Raw genomic sequence first — 23,659 nt, 5'->3', positions numbered from 1 at the left:
ATGTGTCTATGACTATTCCTTTACATGTTATGTACACTGTGAAATTTTGTTGGAAGCTTGCTTTTAAGAGGACCTCTGGATGAACATTCATTTTCTCTGCTGAGCAGGTTATATATACAGACATATAGCGTATGCTTTTATTTACATCATCAGTTTGAGGAAATGTATGACATGTAATAGGCTCACTTTATAATGTAATAAAACATTTATTAAAGAACACAGATTTTATATTTCAATCACTTCAGATATCAGTGGGAACTTAAACACTCATTTTGCCCCTGAATATGATGCATTAAAATTGCCCTCCATGCTTTTTGCAGTGACCCACATTTTACTACAGTTCTTTATTATTCCTCATTCAACCTCAGCAGGGAACTCCAATGCATCTTTAATGAGCTAAATCCTCCATCAGTGAACAGAATCGCTTATTGAGAAACTTTCCATTTGTGTTACGTGTCATAACAGCACAAGCTGAATTTATTTCAACAGAGCAGAAATTTGAAGCTGCACATTAAAGAGATAAATCAAATCAGTGTGGAATACCAGCACATGAACTACAACTAAAATACAATAACTGGATCAGAGGGCTCACTTGTTCTGCAAAGCAGGCAGTGATTTTAAATCAAGGCAAAAATAATGAAAAGGTTAATTCATTAGAGAAATTGAAAGTTATTGAAGCAGTGTGTGCCTTGATTTTTTAAATGACAAAAAAAAAAACCCAGAGGTGTTATTGTGACAGCTGACTGTGTCTGACAGGAAGAGCTTTCCCTGTTTCAAACAATATCTGGCCGCCAGGTTTTAATCTACCTGCCTCAAGAAAGATGATGGCTACAGAATGAGACCATCACCACCGTGGAAAGCAGGAATCTGTCCAAGGAACATCGCACGTGAAACTCCTGAGCCTCCAGAAGTCACGCCTTTTCATTCTTTGAGTTGCTTTCTGCAACCTTGTTGTGCCCACAAGCAATAGACCTTGCAAGGAGCAGCTTCACAAGGCTGCAAAGACTGACAGCGACTACACCCGAAAAAGAACTTAGCAATTTCAATGTGAACAAACTGCGTAACACCCAAATCTCCATCTATATTCTCATTTTTATTTTAAAAAAAATTCAAATATACCATTAAAAAGGTAGAGGATTCCCAACAATTCAACAGTCAAAATTCTGAAAACTTGACAATACATTTTGACAAGCTCAAGAAACCCCAAAATCAGAAGGGTGGGGGGGTCCTGCCTATTAAACTAGGCAGTCCATCCATGTTTCTCTGGTGTTAAAACAGGGAGCACATTCTCTTAAAGAGGGTTCTTTAACTGGTTCCAGAGATTTTCCTTTTCAGAGGCGGTTATGTGTGATTCTGGTGTCCATGTCCCCCATGCCTTCATGGTCAGTCACCCACAATGTCACTATCAAGCAGCATTAAAAACCAGTACCCGCCCTGTCTGTTCATCACTCTGCAGGAGACAAAGGGCGTCACTTCTTCCCCATGATGAAACTGGGAGCCTCGGCATCATCGTCAGCCTCTCTTTCTTCATCTCCCTTCTCTTCTTCACTGCTGTCCGAGCTCTCGTCGGCGTCGCCTTCTTTCTTGTCGTTGGCCTCTTGCTTTGCCTTCTTTGCCATCAGCTTTTTCTGCTTCATCTTTTCCCGCTTCTTCCTGCGCTTCGCCGTTCTCTCCTCGGCTGCCTTTATGTTTTGTTCCACCTTTTTCAGATATTCTACGTCCGCGTCCTGCTTCTCTGCCATCTTGTCCAGAAAGTCCTGCCTCTGGTACTCTCTGCGTCGGAGGTGCCGGTAAACATGAAACTCCCCGCTGCCTGCACCGGCGCTGGAGCCCATCACGTCTCGGACGAACTCCGGAGGGGCCCGCGGGTTCCACTCTTTCGGTCGGTCTGGGATGGGAGCGGGTTTATCCGGGTTCCGCATCAACCTCTCCAACCTCAGACGCTGTTCCTCCGCCGGAGTTTTAGCGATAATCAGAGGTTGAGCCTCTTTTCCTCCAGATTTCCCCGGTTTGTTATTTTTCTGCGTGTGCGCCGCCATCTTTCAAATCGCCGCCGTCTTTTTCCTCGGTGCTCAAGTCGCCCCGGAAGTTCTTGAGGGCTTTTGTAACCTGGAAATAATTATTTTACTTTGTAAAAATATTCCAAATAATGTATTTCTAAAGAGCACACAAAGGTGACTGGGTATATTACAATGGCTGCTGTGATATATATATATATTTTTATTATCAAATTGTCACTTTAAATAGCGCTCCTTGTGTAACTGACGTGATTGACGTGTGGCTCTACCAATAGAAAATCAGATTACAGATTGTTTGGGCGCAGCTGTCCAACCAACGTCCAGGTCCTGCCTCTCTTCCCGAGTGTTAAGTGCGTTGACTGACGGGTTTTAGCTGGCGAGTCCATTTGACGCAATTTCTTCTCCTCATATAAAGATATAATTTACCAAAGACCATGAACAATATAATTAGGTCTACCGCGAAGTGTCTGCGGTCGGCGGCCTATCTACCCAGACAAGCCGACGGACGCGTGTTGTCGGCCTCGGCCCGGTTCCTGTGCTCGGCGGCGGACCTCCAGAAGGACCTTGGTGATATGGTGAAGAAGGACAAAGTAGTGGTGTTTATGAAGGGGACGCCGGCTCAGCCCATGTGTGGCTTCAGTAATGCCGTGGTTCAGATCCTCCGGATGCACGGGGTGGACGACTACGCTGCGTACAACGTGTTGGAGGACCAGTCTCTCAGAGAGGGTCAGTAAACTGAGATAACCTGTTCATGACGCCACGGCAACAAGTCGCCACCTCTCTGTTTAACTTTGTTACTTGTAGCTAATGGTCCTCATAATTAACAGTGGAAGTGTTACAAGAGTATTTTAGCGCTAATTGATGTAACCAGCGTTGATTAGATCGATTTCCTCTTTCAGCTGTCCTTGTTAACACGTTTTTTTTATTGCCACATTCAAACCTAGGACTTTTTGTCAACGACCCCCTGTAACTAGTCTTTGAGATGTCCATGTTTTTATCAGTGTCTTGCAGCAGGAGCACAGGGTGTGGTCCTTTTTAAAAAAAAAAAAAAAGTCAGTTCACCATCAATATGGACATGTCTCTTTTCCATCTAATCCAGCCATAGCTGGAAGCCTTTCTGTTTTAGATAATGACATACCTTAGAGAACAAGGACATGCTGTCTGTAGTCACACTGACATTTTAAAGGGATTTTGTCAAGTGAGGCTTATGTTGCAACAGCAGTGTAATGCCAAGTGGTGACACACAGCATGCTGAAAGGCAGGGACACCTCTCATTCTCAGTTTTAACTACGCTATGTCTTTTAAAATGTCAGTATTGTGGCCTTTCTTTGTAGCTCTTTAACAACAAATTAAATATCATGCTCTGCCCCAATTTAAATCCCACATAAGCTGGATTCAGGGTGAATGAAACGCATTGAGTCGGCTTGTGAGGAAAACTTCCCCAAAGCCATGAATTAGTCCCACAGTCCACTATTGTAGTGCTTCTGAAAGTGTTGCATATGCTGCCTTCATGCAATGTTGGTAGGACGGCAAGAACAAGAAAACACATTAATCCGATTTAGGAGTGTTCATGTATTATCCCAGGATGGTTAGCCCTAGTGCTAACCTGGAAGTTACATCATTGAAACCTAGCCTAAATTAGTTTTTTATTTTGTTGTACCCTATTTGTAGCAGTCCAATACCAAGTGAAACCAGATACAAACAAACAAAGTGTACAGCTCCTCTTAAGTTAGCTGAATCGATTGTATTAGTGTTACTGCCGGTGGTGGTGCATTTGCAGCCATTCTGCCAGTAGGTTGACATGTGTGTAGCTCTTTTCACAGAGTGGGAGATGTCAGCTGTGTAATCCGACCCTGAAGTAGTTGGAGCCTCATTGTGTCACTTGTATTTCCCAGGCCCTGAGTCAAAGGGGGTCAGATAGACAGGTTGTTAATTGTAAGAGTGGCAAAAGCTAAGAATTGTCTGACACGGCTGCTTGCACATGTGTCTACAGACAAAACACAGAATAGTTCCTTCTATTGCTGAGCTAAATAAACGCATGCGCAATTTGTTGTGGCGATATGTTTTACACAAGTCATTGTGTTTCAGTACCAATTTGAGACAGCTTGAGCTGGCACTGCTGTGAGATCTGTTTCTATAGATCTGCCATTGACGTTTCAGTTTGTGTCACAGGGGCTATCACTGCCTCAGCTAACCACTCAGATCTTCTGTTTATAAAGTACAGACTACTGTTCCTGAAGGGTGTAACCACAAGGCATCACTTCCTTTTTGTCTGGGGGGGGGGACCCATACGAGTCCCTTGGTATTAGGAACATGATATATAATTGGTTTAAACAGATTAACTTTCATTCACTTGTGATAGGTTAGTACTCCACTCATGATTCTGTTACACCTGGCACCTTATTACTGGCTCTAACCCCAACACCATCTGCCTTCCACAGGAGTCAAGCTCTTTTCCAACTGGCCCACGATCCCGCAGGTGTACTTTGATGGCGAGTTCGTGGGAGGCTGTGACATCCTGCTCCAGATGCACCAGAACGGAGACCTGGTGGAGGAGTTAAAGAAGTTGGGCATCAGCTCTGCATTGCTGAACGCTGAGAAAGAATCCAAGTAGAAAACAAGCATAAACTCAAAACAACTGATGAGACAGAGGACACATTTATCAGGTTGAATCCCCCACTCAGATGATGGCAGATAAATCAGTTCACTATGGGCTAAAAGGGTATCATTGGTATTTTTCATTAAAACAGCTTGGGGTGCCATACAGAGCTCCTGCTGCACTGCTTATACTCGATTCAGGTCCTTTTAAATTTGCACAGATTATGTGCTTTACAGCCGAGGACTTTAAACAATGAAGAAAAAAAGAAGTCGACGTCTACACAGAGAGCCAAAATCAGATTTACCTTCTCTTTTACCCACATTAGTCACCTTCTATTTAAAACAGCAATAACAACTTTTTGTGGCCATTAGGGGGGAAGTGGCAAACACAACACTGACATACCCTCATAAGTTAAAATAGCAAACTGGTTAGCATCAGTAGCATTCATTTGGAGTTCTGTTTCTGGACACCTGATGAATCTAGTCCAGTGTTCACTCACCTTCCAGCTGCTTTTGTTTTTTTGTCTCCACCAACTCCTGAGAAACATATCTACCTGTTGCGTTGTCCATCTGCCGTTTGGTGCTGGGCAAGTAGCATACACTGGGTTAATTTTTTTCTGTTGATGAATCACACCTGCGGCAGCCAAAAAACCCCCAGAGTGAACCAAAGTCGCGGGCGAGAAAACCAAAGCTGTGAGCTGAATGCGGCATATGGCTGAGGGGAAACTGCAGCACTTTTACTACAGCAGTTTTTTATATTTCCCCATTACTTAACACATGGAGGAACAACTTTGCCCTCTAGTTCCTCAGTTTTGAATACTTTTCTATCATATCTCGATCCACAAAATTCTAAATACTATCCTTAAAATATTGTAAATTAAAAATTCATACCAGCATGGTTGTTGGAATCACTAGCCTTTGTGATAAACACAGTAATGAACATCCAACTGTAACGCCACTGATAGAGAAACCATTTCACATCGAGGTTGGACTTCTACTGCCAGAGGGAGACTGTCTGGTTCCCTCCCTGTGTTTTAATTAGCTTACACAAAAATGCTGGGAACCTCCATCATCCCCTCAGCCCTCTAAAAGCCCTGCTACCTCCACTGTCCACTTTTTTTCGCCACAGTCTGTTTAAGAACAAATGTGCACCAATACTAAGTTAAGATCTTTATAACGCTGCTCAGGTCGCACCAGGAAATTATGTCATCATACTAGAAACCTTTGAAATGCACTGCCTGTATCTACAGTGCACTAGAGGGAAGAACAGAGAGGGGACAATTCTGATGTCTGTACATTTGGAATCAATAAACTGGTATGTGTGCTCATAATATAAATGTTTTTTTTATTTCTGGCCAATTACATCACTTATGAGTTTTCTGTTGCAGTGGAGGTAACTAGCTCACTGACCATTGTCTTCTCTTTATTCTTCCTGCTAGGAACTGCATAGAAAACGTGTCCTTTCTGTTTTAATGTCTCCACCCGCTGCAACGCAACAAACACACCTCAATACCTTTTCTCTTTTTCATGGAGATGACTTACAGCACATTTGGACAAACAGCAGTTACGTTTGAAGTTTGTTGCCGCTGTGCGAGTCTGTGGTGTGTATTTTTTTGTTTTAAAGCTGGGGCAGGCCACGCTGGAGAAACTAAATTGCCTACCCTAGCTTTATTTTGTCACTCAAAGGGTTTAATTTTGTTTTCAAGTTTTCTCACTGAGCCTAAGAACCCCTGACATTTATCAATCCTCAAATGTTCTTCCTGCTGCACACAGTTGTATTATCAGAGCAATGGTCATGTAGTACACTGTAAGATATTGTACATTGAACGCATATTATATGTATTATCTGCATGTAAACACTGCACCAATTAAATATTTTGACACAAATAAGGGACCTGGAGGGTTTTTTTTGGTTGTACCATCAGTATGCAGGGATGTAAAAGTGCAGCAGTACAAATAATTCATCATAAGACAAGTAAATCTTCACTTTTAACATGCTGACATCACTGAACATTTGGCATTTTTGCTTGAGAAATGTTTTCAACGATGAATTGAAACAGTTTCCAATTAATTTAATATTAATAAACTGATCGTTGTTTTACCTCTAAATAGGAATACTCTCAAACAGTACAGTGTATGCCCTGCCTCATACAGCACGACCAAGGTATATAAATGCAGGCTATTGTTTGGTTGCTATACCTAAGTAGAACAGTAGGTTTAAGCCTCCACAAGCCGTTTGATGGTATTTTGACTTGGCAGAAACAAAAGCACAGGTTAATAACATTTGCAATTGCTATTAAGTATCCCAGAACGTATCCATGTAACACTCCATGCAGGCTTTGGTCTGTATTACTGTTTAAACTCTCACCTTCCCCCTTGGTTTCAATAGGTGGACAGGACAGAGCAGTTCAGTTGTAGCTGGTAACTTTTTGTACCCAATTAAAAGCACCTGACCTGTTTATTCCTTGAGCTTGTGATAAACCATCACATCTAGAAACTTGCAACATCTTCAGCTGATGAGTTGATCACCCACTGACACGAGATCCGGATTAAATTTATGTAGGGATTGTGAATGCCATTTGAGACACTATTTTCAAATAAAGTTGGATTATGTGAGATGCAAATGATATTTATGAATTTACAGTATGTGACTATATATTCCTATATTTCCTTCTTTGCAAAAACCATAATCCTGATGATTTCGGCTTTCTTCCTTTCTAAATGAAGAAGCTGCAGTGATGAAAGGCTCACTGGGAGGATCTTTAACATGTTTTATCTTTTAATACAAAATACTATTTTACAAAATATGTCTTGACTTTACAGTAAAACTGCTGTAAATGTTGCGATGTTAAATATGACTCGGGTGGGGACAGGCCGGTTCACAGCTCTCTGTCATCATCTCTGTGGCTCTCCACAGTCCAGAAAGCAGAACAACTTTAAAAAGGAGGCATGGAGAGGATTCAGGTCAGAGTTTCTGCAGGAAGCGGAGCACCAGGTCTCGCAGTGTGGTACGCAGCGGTTCGTTGTTGTCGCAGACGATGTGTGTCCCATCCTCCTCCAGCTGAATCAGTGTGTCCTCTGCCTGCAGGTGCAGAATGTGTCCGTCTGCTGTCTCCTCCACTTTGACCTCTGTAATACCATGCTGTGGGGGGGCGGAGGCAAAACAATTGCTGAATTTAACATGTGTCAAGCAAAATCAGAGGTAGGAATGTTCATTTGTACAAAAAAAAAAAAATAGGAAAGGAAAATTTAAAATCCCTAGTCAGTTTTACAAAACCGATCTTTTAGTTATTGTTGGGACATGCTCATGCAGTTAATTCAATCTAAGATGTGTTAGTTTTATTTTTTTTTTTAAATGTGCGGTGGTAAAATCCCTGTCCTCTACTATATAAAACTACTAATCCCAACAGCGTTATGCATGAGGACATTGTAATGTCAAGTGGGATGAGATTTACATCTGCCGTCATCTCCCTCGGGAAAACAAAAGCCACATCCGATGAGGAGGCAAAGACAAGGGGGCTCAGTACAGAAATTAATTTGAACTGCTAATACTAAGGTTCCAACAGATGGCTGCAGACTTCCCACCTTTTGCAACGTGGCCAGGAAAGCTTCCAGGGGCACAGCTCCACTAAGCAGGGGTTTGGGGGCCAGCACCACTGGAGGCTCCTCTATTACCCGCTTCCTCTTCTTGCTGGGGGGCGCTGGAGGGGGTTTGGGCACTGACTGGCAACACAGAAGAATATGTTCATATTTACTCATTCATATTTGTGCGACACTTTCAGAAGATACACGCACGCTCACTTGCAGTGTGTGTTTGTTGTCCTTGGAGTGCAGCACTGCAGACACAGTTGCCAGGGAGATGCCAGGTTTAATCTCAGAGGGTACCAGGGAGTTGGCCAGCTAGGAATAGAAGAATGAGACTTTTAGACTTTGAGAAAATTGGCCACCTGTGCACTGATAGGAGTTGGAATATCTCCATAATACATTTTAGACACCATATGTCATAATTTCCTACCAACACATGAGAGAATTTAAAATATGCACTTGCCATCTGTTTCCAAAAAGCGACTGATTTTATCTTTTATTCAACATTGTCAAGTGAGTTTATTAGATCCCTTTTAACCAGACAAGTTGAAGAAGAATATATTCATACCCACATGAGCTCGAGCTGCGCGAGTTACTGCTCTGATGTGACTCACCTCAGGCAGTATGTAGACACGTTCATAGCGGCGTCTGAAGGGCAGGTTGAGAACAGAGCAGCGTCTGTAGGACATGGGAGGGGGCTGCAGCTCCAGCATCAGATCAGAGCGGTGGGACTGGGTCAGAGGAGGCTGAGTGTACTGCTCTGGACACACAACGTGGAGGGGCTGCAGAAGGGAAAAGCAAGGAGACACTGATCCAACTTCCTTCTGGCTGAAACAGGCCTTTGAGGTGGATTAATTAAAGTAGCTTTTACACACATTTGCTGTTCTAGACTGAACTTGCTTTTACTGAAGACAGACGGGACTAAATGCAGTTTTAAAAGGAATAACCATTGTTGATCATCGGAAGAGAAAGGGACCAAATAACCACTTTGTACCATGCGGAAAAGGGCAATGAAAATAAGTTTAAATAAGTATTTAAAACTGAGAAATGTGTTTTCCTTTAGTCATCTAAAATGAAAGTCGTCAGCAATGTTGGCAAAGACACATCAAACATGTTTCTAAGTCCTTATTTTAACCATAACCATGGTGATGTTGCTTGTGACTACCAGGTTTTACTGGACTCAGTTTTTACAGATACAACACAAAATAAAAGCATCAGGGGACATTATGTCAGTGTTTGGAGGAAAATCTCAGTGCCCAAGTCTTAATTATCCAATCAGGCTGCACTGTTCAGAATTGGCTGAGCCATAGGACCTGTGGCTAACCCGAACCGTGCATGTCTAGCTAATGCAGCTTATGAAACTCTATAGTTGCATGACTCTTGGAGATGGAATTGATGGACACAATCAGATACTGTGTACTGAAGAACAAGAATACAAAACAGTCACGGGATCACCAAGGTCAGTAGGATTCATCCTTTGGAGACCATGAATATCTGTACAAAATCTCACAGCGATGCATTCAACATTTGTTGAGATATCTGGAGCAAAGTGGTGGACTGACACTGACCTTGACCTCCTTAGACTTAAAGTTATTAGCATGGATAAAAAAAATAAAATAATGAAACTAATGATCATATGAATGCCACTAGACATATCTGAGCTTTAATTTAAACCTGCTGTTTAAAAGAGACTTAAGGTCATACAGTGATTGACAACTCAAGATGTCTGCAGCTGCAGTCCTTTAGGCAGGACACGTATTTGATTTCATTGAGTATCTGACAAACAGAATGGGGTCTTGCCCAAGGACACTTTGACATGTAGACCGGGGGAGCCGGGCCCTGACCTTCCTGTTAGTGGACTGCTCTACCGCCTCGATCCACAGCCGCCCCTAACTAGAGCGGTTGACTAAATGAGGAGAGTGGAGAATATTTCATCATACAAGAATGATAGGGTCCCAATGAATCACTCAGAATTAAACCGTCAATTTGCCTCTGCAGCATTTCAGGACTGTTCTGTATTCCCCCCCACCTGCTCTGCCATGAAGGCTGATCTAACACTGTTCTGTTATCTTGTTTGTGCCTTGCCTTCTAGCTTGTAAAAACTTGTTTCCATTCTCTGGTTTCACCCACAGGAATGCTGCTGCCTCAGTGATTATTTGCTTGTTGCACAATGCACCTCTTCCCAGTGTTGCGTGTAAACAAAAAAAAAACCCATGAGGCAGCTATTTCTGAGCTACACAAATTCATCTTTTTCCATTCATTATCTCACTCTATTCTATTCACTCTTAGACACCCTGTTACAAAATCATTTTATGTAGGTGCAATCTGTTCACCGCTTACTTCTGCTTGTTTCTGTAATTGGTTGAGAAAAAGTGCTAACAGTACATTTAACATATTTACGAATGGGATGGTGACATTACAAAAAAAAAAGTGCACCTGGACTTCCTTGAGCAGCTTTGACACTTGGTGGAAGTTGAGCCGCGTGTCAATGGGACAGTAAACACACTTCATAGCCAGCGGCTGGTAGGGAGCCAAAGCATCCAGGTAAGAAAAGTCTGGCTCTGGTGGTAAGAAAGTCAATAAGGCTTTTAGAAGCTTAGCCTTTGCTTTATAATTACAGGATGACATATTTTCATCCGTGTCTAGTGCTATGATATAGGAGTGCTTGAAATACAGTTACCAGTGAAGATGATGGTGTTGAGGCTGGATTTGCCCCACAGCTCCATGAAATGAACCACGTCCCCGAAGCGCAGAGAGGGGTGACCGGTGAACACCACGCAGGGCTGACGGAACTCACTGCTGAAGTCTCCGTGAATGCTGGGGTAGTGCTTCAGCTTGTTGGTTTGGATCAGCTGAAACAACAACAACAACAACAACGCTGGATGAAAACTCTTATTTTTGATAGGAAAGACCAAATCACTTTCAGTGCCACACAAAGTGTTGTTCATTGTCTATCGTTACTTTTGTTCAAAAACTATTTTTTGTTGTTTGTTTAAGGAAATAGACCAAAAATATTTCAAGTGATCCCTGGATACAGACTTTATTCATGAAATCACCTTTCTGACCTTCAGCGACCTGCTCACCATAGTATTTGACTGATTCAAAGGGTTTCCCTAATGCAAAAACTAATTAACATCCATCAATACAATACAGTAAACACTGGCATGTTGTACTGATCTCAGATAAATGCATATAATTTGAGAAACCCAATCCAGGCTTCGTTCTGGCTTGCATGATCAGTTCAATGCTGATTTGCTAGCAGAAAATCTGATTTCCCACTATCCACTATCTCTGAAAGCCACAGCAGCTGGACTCACCTCTGCATGGGGGAATGGAGGCTCTGGAAGATACACCTTTGTTTGCTTGTTATGGCAAAGCCTAAAATAACCCAGAAAAAACAATAGTAAATGTAGTCAGAATATCAAAGAATGATCCTGGCTATGAACAATTATGAATATTTCATATCATTCGATAACGATAATTATCAGGATGAATGTCAAATCTTTATTTCTTTCAAGTTTAAAGGCTGATTTTTGCACCTTAGCGAAAGTTGAAGAAACCAAGTGGTTAACTGTAGTAAACTTTTCTTTATGGTCAGAACAAACACTTGCCAAAACAGTGAATCACTTACCAAATGAGGTGGAACGTTTATGATGAAATCATAAACAAATATGCATGAGTAAAATTAAACTAACTTTTCCTCAGCAAAATTAATATCTTAAGAGAAAAAATTAAGTGCTAATAAATTCATGATTCAAATGAATTAAATCAAACATTTGATGAAAATCTGTTATATTTTTAATGAGGAAAATTATATTGCTACAATTATCATTATTGTTTTATTGCCCAGCCCTACTTCAACACTGACTGTCCATTTTGTTCTGAATGTCTAATATGTAAGAAGTCACTGAAATTTTACTTTAATCCTGCATATTTGTATTAATTATATTATTATTATTAAATATAAATAATTGCTGCTTTCCTTCTAGGTTCTGTACAATGATTTCTGAAATAAGGAAATTTGGACGCACAGCTCCTCACCATTCAGCAAAGATCTGAGAGAACTCCAGCGAGCTGTTGGCAACAGGAGAGATAAAGTAGAAAGGCGTTGTGCCAAGGTTGGCGCTCTCGATGAACTGGTACAGACACTCCAGCAGGTCATATATCACCCCCGAGGAGTAGCACGGCACTAGCACATTGCCTCCTGCTCGAATCGTCATGGCTACAGGCACAGGTGAATAATAGATACTAACCTTAAAAACACTCCAGAGACAATAAGAATTCTCATTTAAACAAGGCATGAAGCATGAAAGGTTTAATAAAAAGTATTTACTTGTATATGTTTATTTATATAACATCAGTACATTTTAACCTACCAAGATTGCTGCAGAATTCTCCCAACATGCCGTCTGGATTGGCTGTGGGCATTTGGGTGAGGCCTGTCAGAATCAGTACATCACTGTTCTTAAGGGAGCTTTGGTCCATCGGCTGGGAGAAGGGAAGAAGACACATTTTACTAAAAAGATCTGGGATATTCATTTAACTGCATTTTACATAAATTCATCTAAAGTCAAGCAAAACACTAGTATCACATTCGTGGCTATTGCAGGTTTTTCTCAAGCCCAGTGTGTAATTTTATCTAGCGCTAGGCCTGTTGACCTACCTGTGGGTGTGTGGTGAGGAGGGATGAACCAGACACATAGGAAACTTTCTCGTGATGAGACTGGATGATCCAGTTGGAGCTACCCAATGAGTACCCGGAGCTTAAGGGGGACACCTGCACAGCTCCAAACAACTCCTGCAGACCGAAACCAGTTGTCAGTATGAGAACACGAACATAGTGGAAAAACAGAAATAAAACAGATACTGCTGTTCAGTAGAGTGTACATGCACAATAATTGATTCTGCACTGACAGAGTGAGAAAGTCTTGCATGAGAAAAACAAACACTCTCTCTATAGTGCAAATAAAGTAAAAAGCAGGCTCTTTTCTCTTTGATTTTTAGGTTTGAGCTTTGAGTGTTGCTTTAAAAAGATTATTATACTTACTTTTTAACTGAGGCTCTTTTAACCAGACATGCATCTTCTATATAAACACATCATAATATGCAAAAGCATGTGCATATAAATGTGCCATACATATTTCAACATTGTTATATATACCACCAAAGGTTTGTATATAGAAAGTAGTACATACAGTCTGATCTGCTGGGCTGTATTAATTGAAGCCTGACATTTGTGTCAGTGTCAGTATTAGAGTATGCCTGTGCAGAAAGTGTAGGAGCAAAGAGGTTCTTACCACTTTCTGTGAATAACCTACAAGCTGCACCTTGCTGAGGGCAGAGTTGACCTCCTGCATGCTGTAGCATCGCTTCCACGTCCACACATCGACTGCATCCTTCAGCGGCCCAGGGAGCATCCTAGTATAATAAATGATTTATTTATTCACATCAAATTGTATTATGTTAAATGCATCTGCTGAAAAGTAAGCGAAAGTACAGTCAGACTGCATTATAAAAACATGTAAATTAAAACCAACGCGCAACAAGATAAGCAGAGACAGGTAAAAAGCTAGTATGAGATCACAACTGTTTATCTACCTTTGCATTTCCTTGTTTTTCCAGCAGGTGGCAGACTGTGCTTTGGGAACTCTCTCCATAAAGTTCACCAGCTCCTCCATTAACAATCTGAGGAAAGTAACAGCAAGAATCAGCATTTCTTAAATAACTGAAACAGTAGGTAACATATTTCACAATACATCAGTCAGAGTTTATTTGAGACAACATATTATTCTTCAAACTCAAAAGACCTCCGATCTAATTTAGAAATAATATGATGATGTTTTCGTCCTTTGTATCTCCTTACCTCCCAATCTGCAGGGTGGGTTCTGTGGCGTACACTGTCCCAGTGAAGCCTGTGTATTCAGTGATGTAGGGCAGGGCCATCATACAGTGGTAGTTGGAAATCAGTATGACGTCAATGGTAGATAGATCCAACAGTTCTCTCTGTTGCCGATATAAATGGAAAACATACATACACCTATTTAGACCAAATATGAATTATTATTCTAAGCAGAGTAATTATAATTTACATTTGAACTAGGCCTACTGATTGTGGAATAATGATTAATAACACAGTAGAGAAAAGTGAACGGAAAGTCTGAACTGGTAAGTTGGTGTAGTCATACAGTGAAAATGAAACTGACCACATACCACTTTGTTATGTAGGTCTATGTATTCCCTGTCCTAAAAATGTTAGTATTATAGTTTCCAAGCATAAAATTATTATGATTGATGTCTTAAGCAAAACAAAAGAAATGCACTTTAGCTAAATAAACTGTATGTGTGGTTTACTACCTCAGGGAGACAGAACTCTGGCTGCGAGTCCACAAACACTCTTCCTGCACACTCCTTCAGCTCCTGGAAAGATGGAAACAAATAGTTTGTTTGCTTTTGTAGCCCTCTGTCACAGACAAATCTAAATTACACTTTATAGACATAGAAACAGAAACAAACTTCCGACACACCTTTAAGATCAGATGCAGGTAAAATGCCAAGTGAATATAATACAACCATCATACCTTCTCCAAGGTTACAGTTCCATCCTTAGAGACCCAACCTGGCAGCTTGGAGAGTCTTGGGCTGAAAAAGCACAAAAAAAAGAACAAATCCTCATGATTCAGTATGATGCCAAGTCTACCACCCATAAATGATTTAGTTACTAAATGAAGAAAAGCACAACCTGCTGATGACAGTGACTCACCTGTGCACAAGGGGAAGGGGCAGGAAGTTGAGGACAGAGGTTGTGTCCAGCCCACAGTCCAGCATGATAGTGGTGGATTTGAATTTGAGGACATTGCAAGGCAATGTAGGATGACCAGACAGACAATACTGAAAGACAGGGAAGGACAAATCACTGGGGAAACGTAGAAAAACACTGTGCCAACAGCACAACACTGGTCAGATAGAGTAACATTAGTCTCATTGTAAGAACAAACTGCTCAGTTGCATTAACCAATTGACTGCCTATTTATCGTTCACTGGGGACTGCACACATTAAGTACTTTACACAGCCTAGCTGTTACCTGCCTAGTTAGCGCCAGTGGATGAGAGGACCTAACAGGGCTATTAGCTGCTAAGCTAATAGAGTAGCTATATCTACAACTACAGTGAACGCATTGTTATAGTCAGTTGGGGTTGACTTGGATACTTTAATAATGCTTACAGCCCGTTTACTCACCAATTTCATTTTTAACACTGCTAACGATTGCTAAATTAGTGTTAGATATTCGGCTTCGCTAACACTGCATCTTTCTTCTCACGTTTTACGGAACTCCGCTCGCTTTGTTTCTGTGAGTGTTGTTCTCTACTGCCCTCTACAGACGTGGAGTATTTCTTCAGTAAATAGCGTTTACAGGCAGGCCAAATACCTAAACAAACGGCACGTCTTTGTTTGTTTGTAACTGCCTTGAAAAGGAACACCGTGGTCCACGAAATACTGAATAAAACATCAATGCGACGCAAAGCGTCCATAATTGTTGTCAACAAATGCACGTGCCCATAGCCTGCAGGGCTGTCAATCAAATTCGCTGGCTCTGACCAGAGACATACATCGATCAGTTCACAAGGGACCGACGTAAAAGTCCCTTGTAGATATGCCGATACTGTTATTGTTATTATGATGATATGAGTTTGGCTGCCAACCCTTAACCTATTTGGTTTATAGATTATATGATCTGGATGTTTTATGCAGCCAGAGGCAGGCCGATTGCTACAGGACGGTAAAGTAACCCAACACTTTCCATTCACTACTCTGGTTTAGCCCCCTCCTATGCTAGTAGTGGCTAGCCTTCAACATTAACAACCTGTCAAACCACTCCCAAGTGACTCAGGCAGTAGATGTACCTCGAGAAAGTGAAATTAGTTACGTGGTAATGTTGCGAAACTGATGTAGTAACACTGGTACTCAACGACGTCTGTATCTCCGGTAGGCATTGTCTTTTTTTGCTAAACAATTCGTCTATTTGTAGCTAACAGCTAACCAGAAGATACCAATGTTAGTTGGCTTTTGAAACTACTGAGGTCGATGTTTTCTAATGGAGGGTTTGTACAGTTATTAGTCAAGAGGATTTACGAGCGAACAAAGACAGGTAACGTTAACGTAAGGGGTTTCTTTAGAAAATACACAAATTTTAATCGACAGCTAGATTAGTGGTAAACATCGGTTGTTACACCAAGTAGTGAACCTCAGCACGCATTCATTCACAACTGGTGAAGTTAGTTTCATATTGTAATAACGTGAATGGTAACAACTGAGTCTTTGTCTCCCTGTCCATAAAACCGAAGGTGTTGCGTTGTTCTTGCTTAACGTTACTCAAACATGTACACTCAAAGAAGTAATCAGTCAATAAACTTCAGACAATGGCATGCATTAGTCCTATATGTCACCAGTGAACTAATGAATTTATCATACAAGCAAAGGCAGAATATGGCAAATAATGTCCAGGAATAAAAGACCTTTCAGCATTTCTGTTCAAACTGGTCTATTCATAATCTGCTGACATTTAAAGTGAACTGCCTGAAATTAGTATCTGGAGTTTAGCATTGCAGAAATAACATTTTTTTTAATGTCAAGTCATGCCATATGTTATCATGACTGTCCTTGAGTCATCCTCTTTGCTTCTTGCTTCTTCAAACAAGTGTCTCTCTTTATTTGACAGACCAGAGGAGGTTTCTTCGCCATGGGGAACTCCTGCAGTAATCTGGGGATCCCTCCAGCCAAGGGCCCCAATACTGTGGGATGCACTGACTTCATGATGGACCACACTGCACAGGTAAAGCAGAACCAGATATCTGATCACAGAGGAAGTGTTCACACTGTATGTAAGGAGTGTTTACTAAAGGACAGGACCCACCCCAGCCACAGCCTGTTCACCCTGCTGCCTTCTGGATCATGGCCTGTATAAGCGGGACACACTTATTGGATAACTGAGCAATGTTATGTCATGTAGTACTTACAGTACATCTTTGTTTAGTCATTGTGAAGAACAGCATCAGAATGTCTGCAGCAATAAGAAGCTGATAATTGATTCCATTACAGCACTAGTCATTACATTAGTTATCAAATGGAGATTACACTGAATAGCCTAAATGTGTGTCAGATTTTCCCACATTAAGGGTTTGGTGTTGTCTGAAGTTATGTCAAACAGCAGCATTAGGCTATCTTGGCTCAATTGTTGAGTGTCTGTGTGATCAAATAACATTATTGTTATGCCTTAGGTATCCAGGAATTGTTGTCTGGGGGAGAGGCCTTTAATATCAGACTTTGAAACCCCCTCTGGAATACAAAAGAGAGTGTGAACTTCTTTGTCTGCCTTGTTTACAGGGCAGCTTCTTCCGTCTATACTATCCTTGTCAAGAGACTGAAAAAGCTGAAAAACCCAACTGGGTGCCGTGCAGGGAGTATTTTAACGGTCTGGCAGACTTCATGAAAATCAACCGGACTCTCAGTGAAAGGATTTTCAACTACCTCTTTGGTAATTTAGTAGAAATTAGCAATATGCAGAACATTTCAAATGGGTTTCATACAAGTGTATGCTGTTTTAACTAGTCTTATCGGGAACATAGTGCATGTTTTTATAAATTTATGACTAATGTAATTACTTATATATATTATGCCTCACAATGTTTCCAGTGTTATAGGTTTCTGAATGTTTTTCCCTCCTTCCAAGCGGACGTAGGTTTTCCTTCTTTTTGACAGTGTTTCAATCAGAAACACGTCACGTTATTTTTTATTTTTGTCAGAGTTGTGTCATTGTTGCAGTTACCCAGGGAATGCATTTTAAATCAAACACTAAGTGAGAGCAGAAATGATTACATAATTAATTAAAGCTGCAAGTTGCAATGATCGGGGTCCAAGCAGGTCGCAAATACATTCAAACTTTGACATTTTCAGAGTAAAAGACAGGATGCAGATGACTTGAGAGATTAAAGTGAAATAATTTTGACTCTAAGCCGAGCCATTTTCGAGATAACTGATGTGACTATATGAAATAATTATGACATAAGTTGTGGGTAGAATTTCCAACCCGCCTTCCAAGTTTTAAGGTTTCTGCTGTAGAAACACTTTAGATAAAGAATCAGAAATTTTTACAGGATCCACGTACAATAAGCAAACTTTGACTCCCAATGACCTCGCTGAGCAATTAAAAACACTCCACGCAAGTAAGATTTGGCCACCTGGACATTTTGAGAGCAGATGAATTCAGAAACTAAAATGATGAAAGAATTTTGACTCTAAGCCAAGCCATTTGATTTGATAATTGCAAAAACAGAAGTTGATTGTTACAGCACCACCATGAGGTCAATGGTGGTCTTGCGCATGAGTAGTGGGTGCTATTTGCAACCCACCTGTCAATCGGACCCCTGAATATGAAATAATTATAAGTGAAGTAACTGGAGAAATTTATGGGAAACTGCAGTTGCGTGGAAGATGGGAAAACATACAACATGGGGCATGCTTTGGGAAATGGTCATCAGTAATATAATTTCTATAAAAACACTGGTATTGCTCTTCTGTTTTTTGTCACTTGTTTATTTCAGGGTCCTTTAAGATTCCAGCCTACCTGGATGCTCCATTCAAATCAAATGAAAAATGTCCTGTAGTCATCTTCTCCCATGGCCTTGGAGCCTTTCGGTATACACAATCACTTTTCACACTGCTACAGTATTTACTCTGCTCTCATCAGCTACTGACATCTCCTTGGTGTTTCCTAGGACTTTGTATTCAGCTGTATGTGCCGAATTGGCTTCTCAGGGCTTCATTGTGGCGTCTGTGGAACACAGGTATTTATATAGATTCTATAAAAAATACTTTTAGCTGATGCGTTCTTCATGTTGACATTGAAGCCTTAGGCATAAGAACTATATTCAAGCTGTAGGCTGACAATATGTGCAGAGAAAATGTGAATCTAAGGCCGCCTGTCAGTTGGAGAAATTTTTAGTTGACTGTTAGCCAAGCGAACAATAACTGAGGGCAGTCCCGTCTGCAAGCGGCTGTCTGTTTATCTGTGCAGTAGAAGTGGAAAGGGTGTGCACACAATAGTACGAACCAGGTCATCACATTTCTTTTCAGTATAGAGACAAGGGGACCATATGGAGATGAACATAATGGCCACAGTTAGTCTTTCACTCGTGTGGGTGGAAGTGGTATTCCACTGAATTTTTGCAGCCGGTTAAAGGCTCAAGCCACAGAAAAAGCATGTGCTAGTGCTGTGACCTAGTTCATAGGTGTGACATGAGACAGACTTTGTTTCACATGACTGCACTGGTGGTCAGAGGTCAGTCCAGCCGCTCAGCCACTGGTGCTTTTGTCACACTGTCAAATTAGTTTGCTTAGTCTCTTGACCAGAAGAAAGCCAAAGCAGTCATAAACAAAGGTCAAGCCGGAGCTGGGAACTAAACGCACGCTATGTTTGTGTGTATGGGTTTGTGTGAGAGATGTTGTAACAGCGATAATCATTAATAGATGAGGATTACTCATGTGCAGCCTAGTAACAGAAACTTTTTTCCATATTCACCAGAAACAGGATATACTGTAAGCTCATGCTAAAACCCTGTATTTCCACGTCACATGAAGGAAGTTTTATATTCATATGTTTCCATTTTAACCCAGCCTATAATAACAAGCACGTTGGTACTCAGCCTTCGACTCATTATATATTTTCTTTTTTTCTGTGCAGAGACCAGTCAGCCTCAGCTACGTATTATTTTCGTGAGAAGACCGAGTCAGAGAAGGCAAATGCGAAAGCGCCTAAAACATCTGGCTCAGCCCAAGACAACTTGATAAGAGAGTGGATGTACTACAGAGCTCTGCGGCACGGAGAGAGGGAATTCCCCCTCAGAAATAAACAGGTAACAAGTATATCATATGGACGGCACTTTGGGAGGTAAAAGCCCCGTGCAGGGTTTCTCAACATAATGCCATGTTTAAACCAACAGTCACTGTATTAAGGTGGAGACATAATTCTTCTTCTAAACAGTGTGGGTTTAAGAGTGACAGCAGCTGTATTGCACAACATCTGACCTTTATGCCAATATGCTGCATGACTCAGATCTTCCAATCAAACCACATCCTGGTTGTGTCTCTCACATTTAAACCTTTCCCCGTTTTTATCTCAACATTTCATCTATGCTGTCTTAACAGTTTTCTGTTGTTTAAGTTTGTATTTTTGTTAAGGACTAGCTCCTATTTCAGGTGTGTTATTTTCTTTTTTCCTGACTTGTGTGAATCTTTGTGTCACTGCCAGGTGAAACAGAGAGCAGACGAATGCATTCTGGCTCTGGATAAACTAACTGAAATCAACTCAGGGATAGCGGTGCAAAACGTTCTGCAAACACAGTTTGACTGGACGACGTTGGAGGTAGTAACCTTTTCATCAACCTTTTTTTTTTGTCAGCAGGCAGTATAGGGTTATTTCTGTTTATTATTGCAGTAGATAAGGCTCCAGGAAATTCACAGGGGGGAAAAAAGCACATATCATGTACTAAAGCAAGCCCTCACTGCGGAGACCCTGGATCTGTGCTGCATGTCATCCCCCCTTTCTCTCTCTCTCTCCACCCTTTTGCTGTCTCTCTTCAGCTGTTCCTATCAAATAAGAGGGAAACGTGTCATCCCACACCTAGTTACAGATGTCACAAACATAACTATTCCATTTAAGTTTGTTTTTTCCTCATAATATGACTAGAGAAAGCTTTAATGCAGACATGGTCACCAGTATCACTGGAGAGCGATGTGTTATGTGATATTGGTCCTTCCAGTAAAAAAAAAAACCTCAATAGAGAGCCTTTGGCAAGCTGTGGTATTACTTGTGTTTCTGTTTAAGTATAATTTAGGACAAATAATACTACTCCTACTTGTTCAAGATATTGTAGTGCTTCTCTCAGTCATACATACCGTGTAGTGTTCAGTTGAGAGCACAAACAGTTCATTGTTCTTCTCACTCGTCGTCCATTTCCTCTTGTCTCCTGGCTAACAGAACTCAATGGATATGTGTAGGATAGCAGCGGTGGGGCATTCCTTCGGGGGAGCAACAGTGGTTGAAGCTCTGTGCAAAGAGGTTAAATTCAAGTATGTGGATTTACAGTAGGTTTCCTCCAGCAATGTAAAACATGGGAATAGTTTTATTTTTAATTATATATCACAGTAGAGACTTTAAAACCAATACCCAAGCTTAGATGTAGATACTGAAGTAATGTGTATTCACTTCAGTTTTGCCATAACCTCCCCTGGAAACTGTCTGCAATCAGGTGTGGCGTAGCGCTGGACGCCTGGATGTTCCCTTTAGATGACGAGATCTTTCCTCGGGTGAAGCAGCCGATCTTCTTCATCAACTCGGAGAAGTTCCAGTGGGCGGGGAACATCAGCCGCATGAAGAAGCTGGACTCAGCAGTCATACAGAGGAAAATGATCACCATCAGGTATAATGGACAGCACGGAAGTTAGGTTACAAACTGAGTCTGCTGATTGTGTTAAGAGGTGTTGCCGTTTTCTCTGACCTTGCGGTGATGTTTTCCTTCAGAGGTACAGTCCACCAGAGTTTCCCAGACTTCACCTTCCTGACGGGCAACTGGATCGGTAAACTGATGAAGCTAAAGGGGGAGATCGACCCAGAACTCGCCATAGACCTCTGCAACAAAGCAACACTAGCCTTTCTGCAACGCCATCTTGGTGAGAACAATAAAGTGCCCACAATCCCTGCCTGTCATCTCTAGTATCGCACAGCTTTATCATGACTCCTTTGTTAAAGCAGAAATACACATTTTCAATTCTTTGCTTTGCTGCAATTCTGAATCATGCTTAAAATCACGTTGGATTTTGTTTCAGGTCTAGAGAAGAACTTTAATCAGTGGGACCCTCTGATTGATGGGCAAGATGAAAACCTCATTCAAGGAACTAATATTACTGTGCTTCAGTCTGCCATCTGAACTGCCTCAAATACTGTGCTGCAGAAAACACCTGGGACTGTCTGGCTGTCAGCTGATCAGTCACAACAAGCCAGCCCAGGCCTGCTGCATTTCAAATGGACTGCGGGCCGTGTCCACCAAAGCGTTTTTTTCTGATGCCAGCGTCTTTTTTCATTTCATTCCAATGGTTGCGCTGCATTTTTAACAAGCTGGTCGCCAACAGTTGAAAAATATTCAACTTTGGGAAAAACGCTGCGCTCGTTACTGTCACTTTTTACTCAGCTGCCCAATCACAGTAGAGGAGGGGCGGGACAAATACCATACCGTAGCAACAGTTACTAACCTGGAACCGGGCTTCCTTCAACCTCCAAACTTGTGGTACTCGGCGAGATGTTTCCTCGCCCACAAAATCTCATGAACCCACATCCGGCGAGTCTGTCCTCTCTCTCTACCTGCTTCAGCTTTCTCTTCATACAGAGCAAGAGCCAGAGCAAGTACTTTACTCTGTGTTGACATGTTTACATCCAGTAAAGTTGGGTAGAACTACTTGCAACAAATATATCAACCAAATCAGTCGCAAAAAACGCTGCGCCTCAAACGCCTGCTAGCGCTCCCTGCTGGCAAAAAAACGCTTTGGTGGACACGGGCCTAATGATAACATTTGAGTAGTAATGATTAGGAAAGGTAATCTCTACCTCACCAGTAGGAAAGATTTTTCATGACAGATAAAACACTTAGTGTTTCATGGGGCCTTAAGGTTGCGTACGAGCAGCTAAACAGTTCTTCTTTTCACTGTTTACCAGCAATTTCTTTTTAATAATTTTCATCTTTGAGTGTATATATAAACCACCTCAGATGATAATGTTAAATCACACGAAAAATGTATGTCTTTATATGACTTTCCTGCAGAGACAAGCTCCAGTATGATTGCAGTGTGATTATGTGATGAGGACTAGAATGAGAATCGTATCCAATCAGTGAACTAGTGATGGATATTGTTAAAACATTAAGATTGAAGACTCTGGATTTATTTAGCTGGCCAAGAGAGCAAAACTAAATGTTTCCATCCTGAATCAACAGACAGCTACATAAGCATCATTAAAAGGATACAAACACTAAAAAGGTTGCAGGTACCATACGCCATGACACACAGTACTGTTCATCCTGGGTCAACGACTTTTATATATTTACTGTCGGAAATATCTGCCATTTATACACAACAGAAAAATAAATATGGTTTGTATACAGATACATTTTGTGCCATCTTATTTTAGTGGCTTCATCTTCCAGGTACTTTAATAGGCTAAAACTAAAGCATTTCAATAACATGCTTGTATAATGTCCATTACTATTTGTTGTCATAATTCTGAATAACTCGTCTTTGCTAACTGTTTGATACAGATGACACAAAGTGTTTGTATGAAACTGACAATTTCTGAGAATGCTGTTTATACACCATTTGGAAAGTCTTGGTCAAGCTGTGATTAAATCAAAAA

At 41.2% G+C, this 23,659-nt stretch overlaps 4 protein-coding genes and 1 non-coding gene across 6 annotated transcripts; 2 read left to right on the top strand and 3 right to left on the bottom strand.

Annotated features, from left to right (window-relative positions):
• Positions 1–186: 186 nt before the first annotated feature.
• Positions 187–2,192, bottom strand: prkrip1 (PRKR interacting protein 1). The gene has a single exon (XM_038726355.1). It carries the CDS (start codon positions 2,037–2,039, stop codon positions 1,470–1,472), a length of 570 nt encoding a protein of 189 aa, XP_038582283.1. The 5' UTR covers positions 2,040–2,192; the 3' UTR covers positions 187–1,469.
• On the bottom strand, positions 729–1,005 carry LOC119909613. The gene has a single exon (XR_005445500.1).
• Positions 2,193–2,314: 122 nt separating the features above from the next.
• Positions 2,315–6,503, top strand: glrx5 (glutaredoxin 5 homolog (S. cerevisiae)). Its single transcript, XM_038726356.1, has 2 exons — positions 2,315–2,744; positions 4,460–6,503. The coding sequence occupies exons 1-2, from the start codon at positions 2,453–2,455 to the stop codon at positions 4,630–4,632; spliced, it is 465 nt and encodes a 154-aa protein (XP_038582284.1). The 5' UTR covers positions 2,315–2,452; the 3' UTR covers positions 4,633–6,503.
• A 164-nt stretch (positions 6,504–6,667) lies between these two features.
• Positions 6,668–15,642, bottom strand: ints9 (integrator complex subunit 9). Its single transcript, XM_038726352.1, has 17 exons — positions 15,439–15,642; positions 14,962–15,089; positions 14,780–14,840; positions 14,556–14,618; positions 14,065–14,204; positions 13,800–13,886; positions 13,499–13,619; positions 12,865–12,999; positions 12,578–12,689; positions 12,243–12,423; positions 11,519–11,579; positions 10,882–11,053; positions 10,638–10,762; positions 8,816–8,983; positions 8,418–8,516; positions 8,202–8,339; positions 6,668–7,758 (listed from the first exon to the last, which is right to left on the bottom strand). Exons 1-17 carry the CDS (start codon positions 15,445–15,447, stop codon positions 7,582–7,584), a joined length of 1,977 nt encoding a protein of 658 aa, XP_038582280.1. The 5' UTR covers positions 15,448–15,642; the 3' UTR covers positions 6,668–7,581.
• Positions 15,643–16,029: 387 nt separating this feature from the next.
• Positions 16,030–23,414, top strand: pla2g7 (phospholipase A2, group VII (platelet-activating factor acetylhydrolase, plasma)). 2 transcript variants are annotated; one of them, XM_038726353.1, is made up of 11 exons: positions 16,030–16,185; positions 16,919–17,032; positions 17,584–17,734; positions 18,801–18,894; positions 18,975–19,043; positions 19,940–20,111; positions 20,507–20,620; positions 21,236–21,327; positions 21,507–21,677; positions 21,779–21,927; positions 22,084–23,414. In XM_038726353.1, exons 2-11 carry the CDS (start codon positions 16,940–16,942, stop codon positions 22,182–22,184), a joined length of 1,206 nt encoding a protein of 401 aa, XP_038582281.1. In that variant the 5' UTR covers positions 16,030–16,185; positions 16,919–16,939; the 3' UTR covers positions 22,185–23,414. The 2 variants fall into 2 exon arrangements, with proteins under 2 accessions (XP_038582281.1, XP_038582282.1); XM_038726354.1 differs by lacking the exon at positions 16,030–16,185 and adding an exon at positions 16,218–16,348.
• Positions 23,415–23,659: the final 245 nt, after the last annotated feature.

The sequence above is a fragment of the Micropterus salmoides genome, unplaced genomic scaffold, assembly GCF_014851395.1.
Source record: "Micropterus salmoides isolate LMB-PRFRI ecotype aquatic unplaced genomic scaffold, ASM1485139v1 Ms_hic_scaffold_18, whole genome shotgun sequence".
NCBI lineage: Eukaryota > Metazoa > Chordata > Actinopteri > Centrarchiformes > Centrarchidae > Micropterus > Micropterus salmoides.
Note: the sequence above shows the minus strand (reverse complement) of the source record. Positions and strands in the feature narration are given on the sequence as shown.